Genomic DNA, 18,108 nt, shown 5'->3' with positions numbered 1-18,108 from the left:
ATTTCTTTAGGGTGTATTCTCAGTAGTGGAATTGCTGGGTCAAATGGTATTTCTGTTTCCAACTTTTTGAGAAAATGCCATACTGATTGCCTTAGTGGTTGCACCATTTTACACTCCCACCAACAGTGAATAAGGGTTCTAGTTTCTCCACAACCTTTCCAGCATTTTCTCTTTGCTGCTCTCTTAAATTTTGCTGTTCTTACTGGGGTAAATTGATATCTCATAGTTGTTTTGGAGGTTGATTTCGTTTTGAGAGGTCACTTTTATATAAAAGTTGTAGAAAACACTGAAACATCAACATTTAGAACCTGTTTTAAATTGCTAGCATGCAATTTACAGATGGTTCCTTTTGTCCCCCATTACGCTGGTCACAGAATCAATCCATCTCATCGAGGGGCAGCTTCTCCTGTTCTGTCCTTCCACCCTCCCAAGCATTATGTCCCTCTCCAAGGACTGGTCCCTCCTTGCAACATGTCCTGATTACCCCAGTCACTGAATCAGTCTACCTCATAGAGGGTCTTCCCCTCCTGCGCTGTCCCTCTACTCTACCCAGCATGATGTCCCTCTCTAAAGACCTGTCTCTCCTTACAGTATGTCCAAAGTATGTCAGGCGAAGCCCCAGAATCCTTGCCTCCAAGGAACAGCCTGGTTTAACCCTCTCTAGGATGAATCTGTTTGTTTTCTTGGCAGTCCATGGTACATTCAATACTCTTCTCCAGCACCACAGTTCAAAGGCGTCAATTCTCCTTCTGTCCTCCCTAGTCATTGTCCAACTCTCTGATGCATAACAAGTGATTGCAAAAACCATGGCCTGTATCAGGCGCACCTTAGTCTCCAGAGAGACACCGTTGCTCTTGAGTACGTTGGAGAGGTCCCTAACCGCAGACTTTCTCATTGCAATACGTTTTTTGATTTCCTGGCTACTGGTGCCAAGAGTGTTGACCATGGAGCCAAGCAAACTGAAGCTGTGAACTCTCTCAATCTCTTCGCCATCCATCCTGATGCTACCGATTGGTCCGGTGGTGAGAATTTTTGTCTTCTTGACATTGAGCCTCAGTCCATACTGAAGGCTGCAGTCCTTGACCCTCTGTAGTAAGTGCATGAGGTCCTCCTCAGTTTCAGCGAGCAAAGTTGTGTCATCTGCATAATTTAGGATACTTAATATTTTAGTCTTGCTTCTTTTGTTATTTTTTAAGTGCTAACATTGTTGATGCCATGCTACCTATATAGATTTGTGTTTTGTTTTGTTCTTTATTATAACGTTAAGTTGTCAAGGAAAAGACTGATCTTCTTTGACATTCATTCATTAGCATAAGTCGCTCAATCTTAGCTATTAACACACCCATATATGCATTCACAAGCAAATATTTCATGTACTATGTTTGCTACTTTAGGGAACGCTTATTGTATTTTACGTAGACATACAAATGAACTATAATGTAAAACAGACCATGATGAATGTCCAAGTTCTCTTGACGTTTAGTGGAAGGATCCCTCAGGATTATCTGAAGTTGGTTAATGTTTCTTTTTAAAAAAATTTATTTTAGTTTTTTTTTAAATTGGTAGATCCCTTTCTTTGGTGCTAAGAATATTGGCCGAAGAAGTCCTGATGAACCAGTGCTGAGCAAAGCTGAGTTTGTTGAGAAAGTTCGCCAGAGTAACCAGGCTTGTCATGATGGAGATTTCCACACAGCAATTGTTCTGTATAACGAAGCCCTGACTGTCGATCCTCAGAACTGTATCTTGTACAGCAATAGGTCTGCGGCATATTTGAAAATCCAGCAGTACGACAAGGCACTGGATGATGCCATCAAAGCCCGGCTTCTCAACCCTAAATGGCCAAAGGTAAAAATTTTACTTATTTTAACAGAACCTTCTGTGTTGATTTCTTACTTTAATGTAACATTTCCTTGACTCCATATAGTGATTAAGATCTTAATAATAGTATTCCAGCAGAATGTGGATTGGCTTTGCTGAACTATAGCGCTAGTGCATGACTTTGCTTCTTGCCTGTGGAAGTGTACTTGTCATGCCCCATGTTCAGTTGGGTCTTTGGTATGTTTCAGTTTTCTTTTCTTTTCCCCTTGACTTCTTAAAGAAATCATTCTAGTTTCTTCTATACGTTTGGACCTTATTTTTCTTTTTTAACAGGTGTTTAAATAGTATATGATGATCATGTTTTTTTGCCTCTAGATTAAGATAATCAATATTGTTCCTTGTCAGGGACTGCTTATTTTCAGATTGGTATTTTAGCAGGGAAAAGTTTATTTTTCTAGTAAATTACTGTCATCGTATTTCCTTAAAGAGTGCAAGCCTTGTATTAATTATCTTTGTTTGTATTTTCAGTGAGCCTACCTGAACTTTAGTTTCTAGTTCATTTTAGAAGAACATGCTATTAGGCTAGTTAACTCAGATGTTCCATAAAACCATGATGCTAAGCTTCTAAACCAGGAACACAAATTTTGATTGTTCATAGGTGGTCTTATTAGCTACCTGTTTGTCTTTTCCGTTATAAATATATCTCATCACACAGCTTTTACTAGTTCAACTTTATACAGGTGTATGTCTTAGTGACAGTGGTTTTGTTCATCATCTGTACAAACCTATTTTTACTAAGTGTGATTTTCTTACTTAGCCCTTTTTCATTCCTTCCTCTCCCTGTCAACCACCAATGAACTTTGTGTCTATACATTTGCCTGGTTTTGCCTTTTTGTATAATGAGATAATACATATTTGTCATTTTTTACTAATTTCAACAAGTGCAATCAATGCCTTCAAGCTCCATTTATACAGTAGCATGTACCAGGAGAATCTATTTCTCTTATTGGCTTAAGCAGTATTTTGTTCTATGCATGTGTTAAATTTTATTTGTTGGTTTATCTGTAAATGGCCATGTGGGTTGTTTTTTACCTTTTGACTATTTTGAATAGTGCTGCAGGGAACACTGGTGTACGAGTGTCTGTCTGAGCCTTCTATTTTCAAGCTTATGGGGTGGGTACCTGGGAGTAGAGTTGCCGGGTTATATGGAGGTTCTGCTTTCTGTCTTTAGAGGACTCAGCACACTGTTTTCCACAGTGGTGGCACCATTTTGAATTCCTGCCAGCAATAGATAGTGGTTTCAGTTTTTCCAAATCTTCACCAACGTTTGTTACTTATTTTTAAACGTTTTGTCTTCAGCATCCTAGGGGGAGTGGAATGGTTTGCCAAAAAGCTCTTAGCTCTCTTGCTCTGTTGGTTGATGCTGTCTTGTACCAGTTTCCAGTTCAGCATCAGTTTCTGCTGCTGCTGCTCCTACTTACCATGTGTGCTACCTCTGGTGTTAAAATTCTCTGTTTGTTTTGTCTCCTCACTAGCATTGCCTGTGACGTCTGTAGTCCACCACAGTCACTTTTACTACTAAGGACCACCTTGAAACCCCTTCAGCCTCTTCTCATTATTCATTTCAAAAACTACTGGGCAAAGTTCAGATCCATTGTTCATAGAGGTGCTATGAGTGATAGTTGATTTGATGGTGCCTAACAACAATAACAACATGAGAGCAGCAAGGAGTCCTGGTTGCTTAATGCATTAGCTGTTAACCAAAACATCAGAAGGTTGAACTCAGAAGCTGCTCCACAAGAGAAAGATGGACAGTCTTCTCCCATTATGATTTGCACCTGATGGAGGGTTGCGATGAGTTGGAACTTGATGGCAGTAAAATTTGAACAACACTCTCTATATAAAAATAATGTCTTAGTTACCTAGTGCTGCTTTGACAGTGATACCAATTGTGAATGACTTTAACAAACAAATTTATTCTCTCGTAATTTAGGAGACTAGAAGTTCAAATTCAGGGTTCTAGCCCCCGGAGAAGACATTCCCTCTGTGTGTCTCTGGTTCTAGGGGTTTCCTACTAAAGAAACCTTGGTTCAAAGATCCCTCCACTCCTGGCTCCTCTCTGGATGATACAAATTCCTCTTCTTTTATTTGCTTTTCCCTCCTTTTCTCCCTTATTATTATTATTTTTATTAGTGTGTGTGTGTGTGTGTGTGTGTGTGTGTGTGTGTGTGTGTACCATCAAATAGAACCTGGTACAGGGGGAGATTTGCCCCTCCTTCCCCAGCAGAGCACCTGGTGGATTTGAACCATGTACCTCTGGGATTGCAGTGTAGATTCTTGCCACTAGGCCACCAGAGCTCCCTCCCTTTTCTCCCTTCTAAGGCAGAAAGTGATGCTGACTACAGCTCAAGGGAACTATGTTCCATGTGATCAGGGCTGTGACCTGATTATAAAGGTGTCACTTCTCATCCTAATCATATTACAATTGACTGGCTAGTCACATCAAATCACATTATGGGGGATGATTAGCTCATTATGTACCTACTTCTAATCCCATCTAACTAGCCTCATAGAGGTCAGGATTTCTAACACAAAATAGGTATATAATAATGACAATCCTCATCTAGCTAAGTGGACATATATTTTGGAGGAACACCATTCTGTTACAGAAATCAAGGCTTTGGCTTTATTGAAGCTTGTGTCATTGCTCTCTGTATGCTTTGTTTTGGTAATCTACTTTGAGTGCTTTAAAGGATGTGACTTCTCTACTTCCTCTTCTCTGCCTAATGTTGAGTGTAGCTGTCTTCCTTCTTTGTTATGCCTTCTCGTATGTCTTTCAGGAACAGGAGATTTCTGTGCAAGAAACAAAAGCAGAATCATCTCAGTCTGTAATGAAAGAAAATGAAAACTCATAATAAAATTAGGTCCAAATGAAAGAAAAGACATTGGAAAATAACCAAGATGGCCGTATAAGGAGTCACACATGTGATTAACATAGCTTCCTAGTATCACATTCTCTTCCTATATTCACATTCTCTTGTATCAGGTTCACTAGTATTCTCTTGTATCAAGTACCATATCAAGGTTAAAATTTCACCAGGATCTGATCAACTGGGAAATCACTTGTGGCTTTTTTTTTCTTTGTGTTTATGTTCCCACTTTAAGAAATTAACTAATAAATATAAGTATGTGAGACCTTTGGTATAGAAAAAAGAATTCTGTATTAGAAGTTGTGAGGTATAGTTTATAGATGTCCATCATATTAGTTAATGGTTTTGTTAATATTCTTTTGTCTTTGCTATTTTTCGAGTGTCATTAGTTTATAAATTGCTTCAGTAGAGATGTTTCAATCTCACATGAAGATTTGGTATTGGTGTTTATTCATTTAATATTATAAAATATTACTTCATGTGTTTTGTAGCGCTGTTATTAAAGTTGTTGTTGTGTACTGGAGAGTCAGAACCAACCCACAGCTGACCCTCCAGCAGGTTTTCGGAGACAGTTAATCACATGGGAGGAGATTGCCCATCCTTTTCTCACAGAGCAGCTGGTGACTCGAACTGCATGCCTTCAGGATTGCAGTGCAGCTTCTTACCACTAGGCCACCAGAGCTCATTATTAATGTATACATCTTTATTATTTTTGTGTATATATGAATGGACACATTTATTATAATGGAGTGTCTCTCTCTGCTAGTGAATTTATTTTGTTTGAGATTAACATAGCCATTCTAGTCTTCTTATACTTACTTTTCGCAGCCCATACATTTCTGTCAGTGTATTTTCCACTACTCTGTGCCTTTCCATATTAAACTCATCTCTTTAATATCTTATAGTTGTGTCTTTTAAAATGAATTTTGTCAATCTTTGCCTTTTCGTTGGTATTTTAAGCCATTAACATTTAATGCAAATCTTGATAGCTTTGATTTTGAGCCTACTATTTTATTAATTTACTGTTTTAATCCTTTCTTCTGGGTTTTTTTTAATTCCCTTTTGCTGATTAAATTTGAATATTTTAAAATTTAATTTTAAATATTCAATTGCATTTCTTACTCTACTTCCTTTGTATTCTTTTTCACTTGCAGCTCTGGTGGCCTAGTGGTGGCCTAGCTGCACTGCCAACTTAAATTTAGGTGGTTCGAGTCCACCAGCGGCTATATCGGAGAAAGATGAGCATTCTCCTCCTGTGTGATTTACAGCCTTTAAAAACCCACTGGAGTTTCAACTATGAGTCATTTCCCATTGTATACAATGTGTGCGTGTGAGTGTGTGTGTGTGAGAGAGAGAGACAGACAAAGACACACACACACACACAAACACACACACAAAGACACAGACAAACACCGACACAGACACACACAGACACAGTCACACACAGACACAGACAGACACAGACACACAGACAGAGAGACAGACAAAGACACACACACACGCAGATACTTAAGGAGTCCTGGTGGTCTAGTGTGTTACATGTTTGGCTACTAACAGGTGTTTAGTGATTCTAACCCATCAGCCATTCCTCTTCCTTAAATATTTACTAGTTTGGAAACCATATGAACAATTCTACTCTGCCCTACAGGATCATTGTAAGTTGGAATCAACTAGATGACTAGATGGTTTTGTTCTTTTTTTCTCCAAAACATACTTAACTTTTCATATTTTCCTTTCAGGTAATATGAATTAATTTTCTTAAATCATAGAAAACTTGTACAGGTTTATATTTCTCCAAAGTTATTCTAGAAATGCTACATGTATTCTATTTACATGCTTTATAAGGCCCTAAAACCGTGATACGAGTTTTGCTTTAAGCAGTTAAATGAGTTACTCATATATTTGCCTAGATATTGACCATTTCCGATGCTGTACTTCTTTCTGATATTTTGAATTTTCATCTTGTGTCTCCCTGTTAGCCTGAAGAACTTACTTCAGTATTTCTTGAAATGAAGTTCTGATGACAGTATCTTTGGCTTTCTAAAGAAACAGGACCAGTGAAGCCTCTCTCACTCACTCACACTCTTTCTCTCTCCCCCTCCCTCCCTCTCTTATTCTTTCTCATTTTCACTCTCGTTACATTCAAGATAGAATCAGCTTATAGCTGACCTTCCAATGGGCTGTAAATTACATGGTAAGAGATAACCTATCTTACTCCCTCAAATCTACTGGTTTGCCCTTTGCGTTAACACCACAATTTTCTATGGATTATGTATAAATATATTATCTATATATATTTTCTACTACACATATAATATGATTCAGTTCCTCACCCTTATTGCTGTCAAGTTAGAACTGACTCTGATTCTTCAGCATGTTTTTGGAGGCTGTAAATCACACAGGAGAAGATTGCTGATCTTTCTCCTGTACAGCTCCTGGTGGATTTGAACTAGAAGTGAGGTTTGACTTTTGGGTTACCCTAACTCTTTATAGACTATACTATGAGAGCTCCCTGATATATAACATTTTATTGTTGTTGTTATGTAGCATCAAGTCAGAGTTGACTCATAGATAGTAGTTTTTCAGAGCAGTAAGTCGCACGGGAGGAGACTGGCTGATTTTCTCTCACAGAGCAGCTGGTGGATGTGCTGATTTGAACCAAGAACCTTTGAGTTGGTAGTGCAGCCCCATACCATTCAACCATCAGAGCTCCCTGTTGTTGTTGCTGTGTACCATTGAGTCAGGCTGACCCAACCCATAGCTGACCCTCTGGCAGGTTTTCAGAGGCAGTTAATTGCATGGGAGGCGAGTGGCCATCTTTCTCCTGCAGAGCAGTTAGTTGATCTCTTTGGTAGTGGCATGCTCACCTTCATTGATGTGAATGAGTGCACAGGTTGGTGATCAGAGTAAGTTGTGAAGGTCTATCTGATTGACAGCAGTGGTAGTGTTTGTTTTGCACCTGATGAGGACAATATTCAATGTTTCAATACCAAGCGAAAGTGGAGTGACACCCAGGAGTCGTAATCGTAAACATTTTCACGTTTGTCTCCAGACACAATGGCTGCTTGGACACCTTAAGCAGCAGTCTCATCCAAGTTGATATGTTGTTCAGTTCTTTTTTGTTGAAAAAATCCTGAAGAAGTTCCTAAATTTGGAGAACACACATAGAACCTCCCACCAGTACAGTGTCATGGATCTATAAATTATGTTGCATGCCATCCCTAAAGGCTTTCTTCACAGAATGTATCAGGCAGCATTCACTTCTTCAGTCTGGGCACAGGTATAGGGAGTTCTGATGGCCTAGTGGTAAGAAACTGTACTGCAACCCCAAAGACATGCAGTTCAAATCTCTCACCTGCTCATTAACTGCCCTTAACTACCTCTGAAAACCTTCTGGAAGGTCAGCTATGGGTTGGTTACAACTTGACAGTACACAACAGTGTATGTATGTATGTATGTGTGTATATATACATACATACATATATATGTATATGTGTGTATATATATATTTTACATATGTTATCTATGTAATATGTCTAGTCCATATATTATGGACAGACAGAGAGGAAAAGAGAGATTTTAAGGAAATGACTCATGGTATAGAGGCACCTGAGGAGTCTAATGAATCTGAGTTGTCAGCAGGCAGCAGACTCTCAGGCTCCTGGCTCTGGAGGCTGCCAATTTCAGAGGCTCATACATCCACAGACCATCTTTGAGAAGCAGGTTTGCAGATGAGTTGCTTTGGATATTTTCAGAGGCTGGGGAATCCAGAGGTTTTTGTTAGGGAGCAGGGTCACAGATGGACAGATTTGATTCCAAACAATCCTCAAATTGGCAATATGACAGATCACTGATTAGGGTCTGAAAACCACGAGTCAGACAGCCAGATGTAGTTTTTGCAAAAGGCTCTGTAGCATTTTTTGCCTGTCTCCATCGATATATAACATGAAGGCCACCCTCAGGAGATCTCTCCTTAGACAGATAAGGTGAACCACCTCTTTAGAAGCTACATCCATGAGGAGATTTCCCCTTAATTAGATACAGCTGATAAGAGATTCACAGATCTGTTTCTGAGCCTGCCTCATTAACATCATAGAATAGAGGCTAGAATTTACAATCATTGCATAGTTACATGGCCATGTTGAAACAATATTAACCATCACAGCAAATAAGTCTTCTAATTCTATTTTTTAAGTCTTCATTTCACTCTCATCCTTTTCACTGTCTGTGTATTCTGTTTAGTGATTATTTCTAATCTTCTTTGTATCACTTTAAAAAGCTATTTCCCCACCTTCTGGATTCCCTAGTTTCTGATGAAAAGTTAGCTGAGTATCTCATTAGTTCCCTGCATGCTGTTTTCCTTCTGCTGCTGTCAAGATTTACCGTTGTCTTTGCCTCTCAGTCAGTTTAATTTTGATGTGCACCTGCGTGATCTTCTTATCCCACATGATATTCATGAAATACTCAAATCTTGCATAAAATTTGGAAATTTATTCCCATCATTTTGTGTGTGTGTGATTTGAGTGAAAGTTTATAAAGCAAATTGGTTTTCAATTCAACCATTTGTACATATTTTGTTTCATGACATTAATTATAATACCCACAGTGTAATCACACTCCTCCCTCTTCCTGCCTGCAATTATCATTTGCATTAATCTGCCTGTCCTACCTCTTCCTGCCTTCTAGGCTGTATCTTTGGGTAAATGCTGCTCTTTTGACCTTAGATGGTTAGTTATTCTAAGGATTGAATGCCTCCCTGGTGATGGGATATTGGTTGTAGGACCCCTAAGTCCCTTATACAGAATTATGTGGTATTTATATAACCTATACATATCTCCTCTATACTTTATTTCACCAGTACATTATCTAATATAGTCCAAATGCTATGTAAAAAGCCCCTTTTGATCCCTCTTAACCTTTGAGGAATTGCTCTTAACCTTTGAGGAATTGCTTTGGTCCCTTAATTTTGCCCCTCCCCATCCCCTTGAACATTTTGATCAGCTGTTGGTTGACTGTAGATGAGGGACCTTTGTTTGAAGTCACCTAGAGGTTTGGATGTTCGTTGGGGTCATCTAGGACAGATTAAAAATGTTGTCAGCTGTCATATTGGTGGCCAGAGTGACAGAGGCAACCGGTACATGTGTCTGTCATCCTCCTGCGTGTCCAGATGTCGTCACTTGACAGTTGTAGAGTTTTAGTAACTACAAAAGAGTGCAAGCCCCAGTGCATAAGTATGCTTCAAAAGTGTCACATTTTCTGTAGTCTCTATGGTCACATCAAGCCGTATGGACAGTCCCAGGACACTCTGTTGGTGACTATTACCCAAGAGGGTACATACACGAATGGAAAAGATAGGTGGCTATTTTTTCAATCTACTCCAGTGTTCTTTGCCTTATATAGAGTATGGTACCTAATCACATATTTTATTCTTAGAAGTATTCATTCTGTTTTGACTTGACGTTTTATCCTTTCACTTTCTGTTGCGAAATATTTTTTAATGACACCATCTTTTCAAGCATGTCAGTTATGAGGTAGTTACTGTGATTTTAATGTGAGTTATGAGTTAGGGAATTAATTCTGTCTTCAGAGGTAGGGAGAGAAACCCAGAGGAATAGTGGATTTTCATAATGGTATAACTGTTTTCAGGAAAGAGTTCACAATGGAACTTCCTTATTAATTTTAATGTCCACCATAAAAAGGACCTCGTTTTTCTGCCTGACTGTAAAGTTCTTCCCATATTCTCATTGTAATTATACCTGATGACAAGAGTCTTATCCTCTGACGACAGTTTAATAATACCTTAGGACAAAGTTTTGTACTGATCTGTCAAATGTAATAGTTGATGAGTTAAGTGTAAGAAAAAAATGCTTGGGAATGTCTGTGCCTAATGTTTCGATTTGGCTCACCTGGTATTAGAATGTTGTTATGTAGCATTGAGTCAGAAAGGACTTGCAGCTGACCCTTCAGCAGGTTTCAGAGACAGTAAATTGGAAAGAGATTGCCCATTTTTCTCCCTCAGAGCAGCTGGTGAATTTGAACTGCTTGGCTTTAGATTAGCAGTACAACTCCTTACCACTAAGCCACCAGAGCTCCCTTAGAGCATTTATAGTCTAGTATTAGAATAAATACCAGGAAGGCTCTGTGTAACATAGAGACCTATCAGAAGAGGAAAATGCAAGTATTTATAGTAAAATTAGTAGAAAATAGTATTTTCTAGTAGAGAAGTATTTTCTACTAGAAAAATAGTAAGACTGCCCACTGTTAAAGACAGAAAACTTGCTAGGTCCAGAAAAACAAGGCAGTCCCTGCACATTCTGGCCCTCCCAGGATTCACTGTCATAATCTAACTATTATACATGTCTGTGCACGTGATCACCTGAATAAGTTTCTGTATGAGATCAACTTAGTATTCATAATTTATAAGGTGGTGGTTGTTGTGTACCATCAAGTTAGAACCGAATCATAGCTGACCCTCCAGTGGGTTTTCAGAAGCAGTTAATCGTACGGGAGGAGATTGCCCATCGTTCTCCTGTGGAGAGCTGGTGGTCTCGAACTATGTGCCTTCGGGATTGCAGCACAGCTTCTTGCCACTAGGCCACCAGAGCTCCATTTATAAGGTAGATTTTATTTTTGTTGTTATTGTTGTGTGCTGTCAAATCGGATCTTACTGTCACAGAAGGAGATTGCACCTCCTCCAGCAGAGCATCTGGTGGATTCGAACCAAGTGCCTTCAGGATTGCAGTGCAGTTTCTTTCCATTAGGCCACCAGAGCTCCTGAGGTAGATCTTTTTAAGTCCCTAGTTTACAAAAGATAACGTTTTTACTTATCAAAAGATTAAATAAATTAACCTGTGTAGGACACCCAGCTAGTTACTGGGAATGTTGGACTTTCTTCCAGTTTTGTTTGATTCTAAAGTATTTGTCCTTAATTACTGTGCCCTAATACTTCAGGGGCCTCTGATGGCTTCGTGGTAAGGAGTTGAACTGGCAGCTCAGTGGTATGCAGTTCAAATCTACCAGCTACTCCGTGGGAGAAGTTCTTTGTCTGGGAGGACAGGCAATTTTCTGTGCAATTGACTGCCTCTGAAAACCTGCTGGAGGGTCAGCTGTGGGCCAGTTCCAACACGACAGTCCACAACAACAGCATTATTTCCCTAGAAAAAGGAGTCCATCAATTTCTAACTCTTAGGAATTCAGAATTCTCTTTCAAGTTTAACACTGATGTCCTTTTACTCATGTTGCAGATACTCCTTAATTTCCTTCTCCTGTAATGTAAACCAGAGTCTGAGCTTGCAGTTTGGATTTTACTTGTCATAATAATTAAACAAAATGTTTAAATGCCTTGGAGCTTAAAAGACATGAAGAAAATTATTTTTAAAGCTGATTTTTTCAGATAGTTTTAATGATGTATATTTATTACACAGTTTTTGTGCAGAAGTGCTTGTAATGTCAGTTCATTTATTTCTTAAGACAAATACTTATTTTTAAAAATTTTATATTGTTTTGCATACAAAATTCATATCCATTGTGTTCTACACATTCCTTTATTCACATTGTTTCATATAATTGTTCCTATTATGTTTCATACAATCATTCTTATACGTTGTGTTTTATAAAATTAATCACCATTGATCTATGCCTACTGTTTCTATACATTATGTTTTATGAAATTAATCGTCATCGACCTATGTCTTTTCAGGCCCCAATGGATCTTTCCTAATCCCTTCACCTCCCTTCCTTCACCCACCAAACTCTGCGACCCTGTGATTTCACCTGCTCCCCTGCCTACTCGCCTTTCCCTTTTGGCCTTTTATACACATCGTACTAGTTATTCTTCTATATTTACAATAATGGTCTTACACAGTATTTGTCTTTTTGAGACTACTAAGTTAGTTCACTCAGCATAATACTCTCCAGCTTCTTCCATATTATATTTTTCAAAATAATTTTTCCTGAATTCTGCATAGTATTCCATTGTGTGAATGTACTATAATTTCTCAGTCCATTCATTTATTGATGGCTATTTGGGCTGTTTCAGTTTTCTTGCTATTGTGAATAACATCGCTATGAACATTGGTGTACAAATCTCTGTTTGTGTCTCAGTTCTATTTTCCTTGGGATATTTTTCTAGCAGTGGAGAATAGCTGGGTCATATGGAAGTTCTATGTTCAGCTTTTTTTAGGAAACACCAAAGTGCCTGCTAGCGTGTTTATACCATTTTACAGTCCTGCCAACAGTGTATGAGGGTTCTAAACTCTTCACATCCTCTCTAACATTTATTGCTTGCTGTTCTGTTAAACTTTGCCACTGCTATTAGGGTGAGATGATATCATGTTGTAATTTGCTTTGCATCTCTTTTATTGCCAGTGATTGTGAACATTTCATCATCTCTGTTGATTGTCTGAATGTCTTCCTCTGTGAAAAAGTCTTTCCATGTGTTTTGCCCATTTTATAATTGGGTTATTAATCTTTTTCTTATGGAAGCCCTGTAGGATTCTAGAAACTTTCATTATGAGACCCTTATCTGAGTTGGCATCAACAAATGTTTTTTCCACAGTCAGTAGGTTTTATTTTCTTCCTGTTGGGAAAAGGTTTTGATGCACACAGGCTCTTAATCTTTGAAGGTTCCATTCATAGATGTTATCCTTTCCTGGTTGTTCAAGAACAAATGTTTCTTGAGCATTTTTCTGCGTGCTAGGACCCTAATCTATGTCTTAATGACCCACTCAAGGATAAGGCGAACAAGGACCTAGCAGTAAGGAGCTTTAATTCTAGTTGGAGGAGAGCAAAATTAAAGTCACAAATACATATGGAAATGTTTTAAATTAATACATGCTCTGAAGACAATTTAAAACAGGTGACAGGGGCTTGAACAGAGTGACTGGCATCTTAAAAGCTCATGAGGGGCTAAGTATTGCAACTATTGGTCTTTCCCTGTGTGGAGCAAAAAAAGAGTAAAGAAATGCAAAGATGTGTGGAAAAAGAAGTCCAAAGGACTAGTGAACCACGTAGATTTAGTGACCCTGAGAAGAGAAGAACTAGACAGTGCTTGACTACTTTTCCTGACTGCTCAGAAAGGAGTAGGAGGTCCTAGGTAGAATGGGGGGAAAAATACGGGACAAACCTTAAAAGAAGAAAAATATCAGGCTTAGTGTTCTAATACAGTGTGGTAGAACCCCTGAGAGATTGTGTCCCTTAGACACTCTTCAAATCTGAAACTGAATTCACTCCTGTGGGTCAGTGAATTTCTGACAGTCAATAGGCCTATAAGGCGAACAGTAACATCAGGGAGGTATGCAGTCCTTAGATGAGCTTAGAAGGGTATTATTTGTCCAGGAATAAAACTCGGCAGACAGAAAGAAATAGGAAAGAAGGGCAAATGAAAATGATAAAAACATGGAGGAAGTAGGAAGAGTGTGGTCACACTGTGGGACTTGCAGGCAATGCCATGAAACAAAATGTGTGTGGAATTTGAAGTGGAAAACCAGTTGACACGATGAAATTTTACCCAAACTACACATGCTCTCCAAAGTACTGGAGAGCAGTGGTGTCTTGCTGGAGACTAAGGTGCGTCTCATACAAGCCATGGTCTTTGCTATCACTTGTTATGCTTCGGAGAGTTGGACAGTGACTAAAGAGGATAGAAGAAGAATTGATGCCTTTGAGCTGTGGTGCTGGAGAAGAGTATTGAGGGTACCATAGACTGCTAGGAAAAAAAAACCACATTCATCCTGGAGAGGGTTAAACTGGGCGGCTCCTGGAGGCAAGGATTCTGAGGCTCCGTCTAACATACTTTGGACATGTTGTAAGGAGGGACCGGTTCTTGGAGAGGGACATCATGCTTGGGAGGGTGGAGGGACAGCGCAGGAGGGGAAGGCCCTCTATGAGGTGGATTGATTCAGTGACTGGGGTAATCAGAATGTTTGTATCAGAGATGGTGTGATTGGCACAGGATAGAGCAGAGTTTAGGGCTGTTGTACATAGGGTCGCTATGAGCTGCAAGCAACTCGACGGCACATAGCAACAACAGCACACAGTTAAAAGACATGGTGAATAACAAAATCAGGCTACTAGGAAGGAGTGAACCAGGGATAAAGTGACTGAATTAGGGGGAGATTGGGGAGGGAGAGGTTTTGGATGAAATCTTTACAGCTCAAACATGAAGGTTTGGGCAAAGGGCAATTTTAGGCAGAGTAAACAGCTAGTTCTAATTTGGCTAATTGAAGGAACAGCACAAAAACCAATGGGGCACAGACAGTGCTCTATTGTGAAAAGGGAAAAGGAAATGGTGGAAGATAGAGTTTCAGATATGAACAGTGCCAAGTTGTGTGAGTCACTTTAAGCCGTGATGAAGAGGTTCTTACTCTGGTGAACAAGATGGAAGCAGGGCAGATTAAAATCCCACCAAGCACCCCATTCTTACTGACATTCAGCTATTATTTTTGAAGAAACCATCCTCAGCTTGCTGCACACTTGGTTAATTTCTAGAGCTATTGAAAAATTGGTTTTTATTTTTCTGGTGTTCTTTTTGCTAGAAGAGCAGGTTTTTGGAAGTCCTTATTCTGCTATTCTGGTACTGTGCCTCCATAAATGTTTCAAAACAAAACTAAACAAAATGAAAACAGGAAACCTGCTGTGAGAGGAATGGGAAGTAGGAGAGTGAAAGCCGAATTAAGGAAACAAATAATGATTCAGCTTTCACCAGAGCAGTTGTGGGAAAAAAAGAGAAGGTGAGGAATCTGGGCTAGACTATGGGAAGGATTTGTTGAAAATTGTGGAAATGATCTGAGCTGTGCTGGCTGGATTTGCGGATGGATCATCGTAACATTATCTGTAATATAGATGGAGCTGTCTCTATGTTACAGGGATGATGAGGTTTGAGGAGTTTAAGTCACAAGACGGAGACCAGAACCTCAGTTTATCACAACATAAAGAAAGTTAAGAACCCAGTTTTACAGTTAGCATAAATGTTCACATGCATCCACTGCTGTTCTTGCATTCTTCTTTTGCTTCATTTTATTGTTGGTCTTAAGATGGTGATATCCATTTATTGAGAAGCTTTTTATAGACTAGCTAAATTATAAACAGGAAAGGTTAATTTTTGTTACATGCAAGAATGTACTCCTTCTTTTAAACTTACGGGACACTTTATATTCCACCATAAACTAAATCTACCAGTGTCATGGTCACTCCTTTTAAAAACTCAAATTAAAAAACAAAAAATAAAAAAAAAAACCCTAAAATTCACTGCCATCGAACTAATTTATACTTATAGTGAACCCTCCATTGGATTCCCTCAGCTGTAAGTTGTAGTGAGAGGAGATTGCCCTCTCATGATAAGGTGTCTTGTGGTGTAACACATGGCAGAGTACACCCACCATATCACCACCAAATGCATTTTATTATGCTTGTTTTAGGGAATATGTGGTTTATTGTTATTAATATAGGGCATTATTTCTTATGTCTTAAATACACATACTTGTATGACATGTGCAGTTTATGTGTATTTGAAGTTTTCTATTCAGGCCTTTTTTTTGCCAATGTATAATGAGTGTGTGTGTGTGTGTGTGTGTGTGTGTGTGCGCGTGCGCATGTGTATCTATCTATTTATACATGTCTATAATTATTAAAGTAACTTATGCTGCATGGAAAATTCTCCACAATAAAAATTCTATTTTTTCCATGTCTACTTCTTGTTCTAGCCTAGTCTCTATAGTTAACTGTTTTTATCTGGGTTGAATATTTCTTAAGGCCTTTTGAAATACATCTACAACCCTGCATGCATGTACACATATACTTTTTATTTTAAAGAGATATTTTTTAAACAGTAGATTTCCAAGGTTTTTGAATTGTATTGAGCTTGCTGCATAAGGTCAAGGACTGCAGCCTTCAATACAGATTGAAGCTCAACATCAAGAAAACAAAGTTTCTCACCACTGGGCCAATTGGCAGCATCAGTATGGATGGTGAAGAGATTGAGATTGTTCACAATTTTAGTTTACTTAGTTTCACAGTCAACACTCTTAGTAACCGCAGCCAGAAAATCAAGAGACGAATTGCATTGGGAAAGTCAGCTATGAGGGACCTCTCAAGAGTACCGAAGAGCAGTGACATCAGGCTGGAGACTAAGGCGCACCAGGTCCAGGCTATAGTCTTCGCAGTTACGTGCTATGCATCGGAGAGTTGGACAATGAATAGGGATGATAGAAAGAGAATTGATGGCTTTGAGCTGTGGCGCTGGAGAAGAGTGTTGAATATCCCATGGACTGCTAGGAGAACAAACAGGTTTGTCCTGGAGAGGGTGAAGCCGGAATGCTCCTTGGAGTCACGGATTCTGAAGCTTCGTCTGACTTACTTTGGGCTTGTTGCAAGGAGGGACTGGTCCTTGGAGAGGGACATCATGTTTGGGAGAGGAGAGTGACGGTGCTGGAGAGGAAGACCCTCGATGAGATGGATCGATTCTGTGATTGGGGTGGTAGGAATAAGTGTGTCGGAGATGGCGAGGTTGGCACAGGATAGAGCAGGGCTTAGGGCTCTTGTACATAGGGTAGCTATGAGTCACAGGCACACAACAACAACAGCAACAACATTTCCAGTGTCTTTATTTCTGTCAGTTTGTTGTACTTATCACATAATGTCGAGTTGGACCCAGCTTATAGCTAACCCTCCAGGTTTTTCAAGGCAGTAAATTGCCCTGGAAGGGATTGCCTGTCTTTCTCCCTTAGAATCATTGGTAGATTAGAACATCAGTGATGGCAGCATAGCCTCTTAGTTATATTCTATATTCTGGTTATACAATTTAAGATTTTTTAGTTTCAAAAAGGAGATAAAAATCTACACTAAGACACGAAACTTGCCTTGGTGTAATATTTAAACCTTTAAATGAAAAATGTTTGCTAGAATCTTCTGAAACTAAACAAAACCAAATATTAACTAGCAAAGAATATCTGCCTTGAGCAGTATGCTCTTTCAAAATCTAGCTATCTGGGATCAAATTGACAACAGGAACTACATGGAAACCTCATGGATCCAGGAGTTTATGTTAATGGTGAGGAACGACTTAGAAACGGAGGATGAGAACGGCCACACAACTCCAAGGATGTAATCCACACCACAGAATTGTAGGAGTTGTTGGGGTGTATCGTCCAGTGCGTAGGCTCAAAATGACAACTACAAGGAAAAAAAAAAGAGTTAAAGTCTATACTAAGAGATGAGGTGAAAAAGTAGTTGAAAGATTTCTTTTTTGGGTGCACATAAGAGGGTAAAAAGTAGTCTGTTTCTTTGTTATTCCAGAAAAACTACAAACTAAAGTACATTTTCTAGTTAGGGATGTTTTTTTTTTCTTTTCTTTTTTTCTATA

The 18,108-nt window shown here is 39.0% G+C and overlaps 1 protein-coding gene across 1 annotated transcript in view; it reads left to right on the top strand.

The window, feature by feature from the left end:
• Window positions 1-1,451: 1,451 nt before the first annotated feature.
• TTC28 (tetratricopeptide repeat domain 28) overlaps window positions 1,452-18,108 on the top strand; it is a 744,609-nt gene continuing 727,952 nt past the window's right edge. The window contains exons 1-2 of the mRNA XM_006890519.1: window positions 1,452-1,466; window positions 1,567-1,845. Of these exons, the coding sequence (XP_006890581.1) occupies window positions 1,452-1,466; window positions 1,567-1,845 (294 nt within the window). The remainder of the gene's footprint in view (window positions 1,467-1,566; window positions 1,846-18,108) is intronic.

Source organism: Elephantulus edwardii, unplaced genomic scaffold, assembly GCF_000299155.1.
Source record: "Elephantulus edwardii isolate Elephantulus edwardi_28Jun2011 unplaced genomic scaffold, EleEdw1.0 scaffold00089, whole genome shotgun sequence".
NCBI lineage: Eukaryota > Metazoa > Chordata > Mammalia > Macroscelidea > Macroscelididae > Elephantulus > Elephantulus edwardii.
The sequence above is the reverse complement of the archived record's forward strand: the minus strand, read 5'-3'. Positions and strand labels throughout refer to the sequence as shown.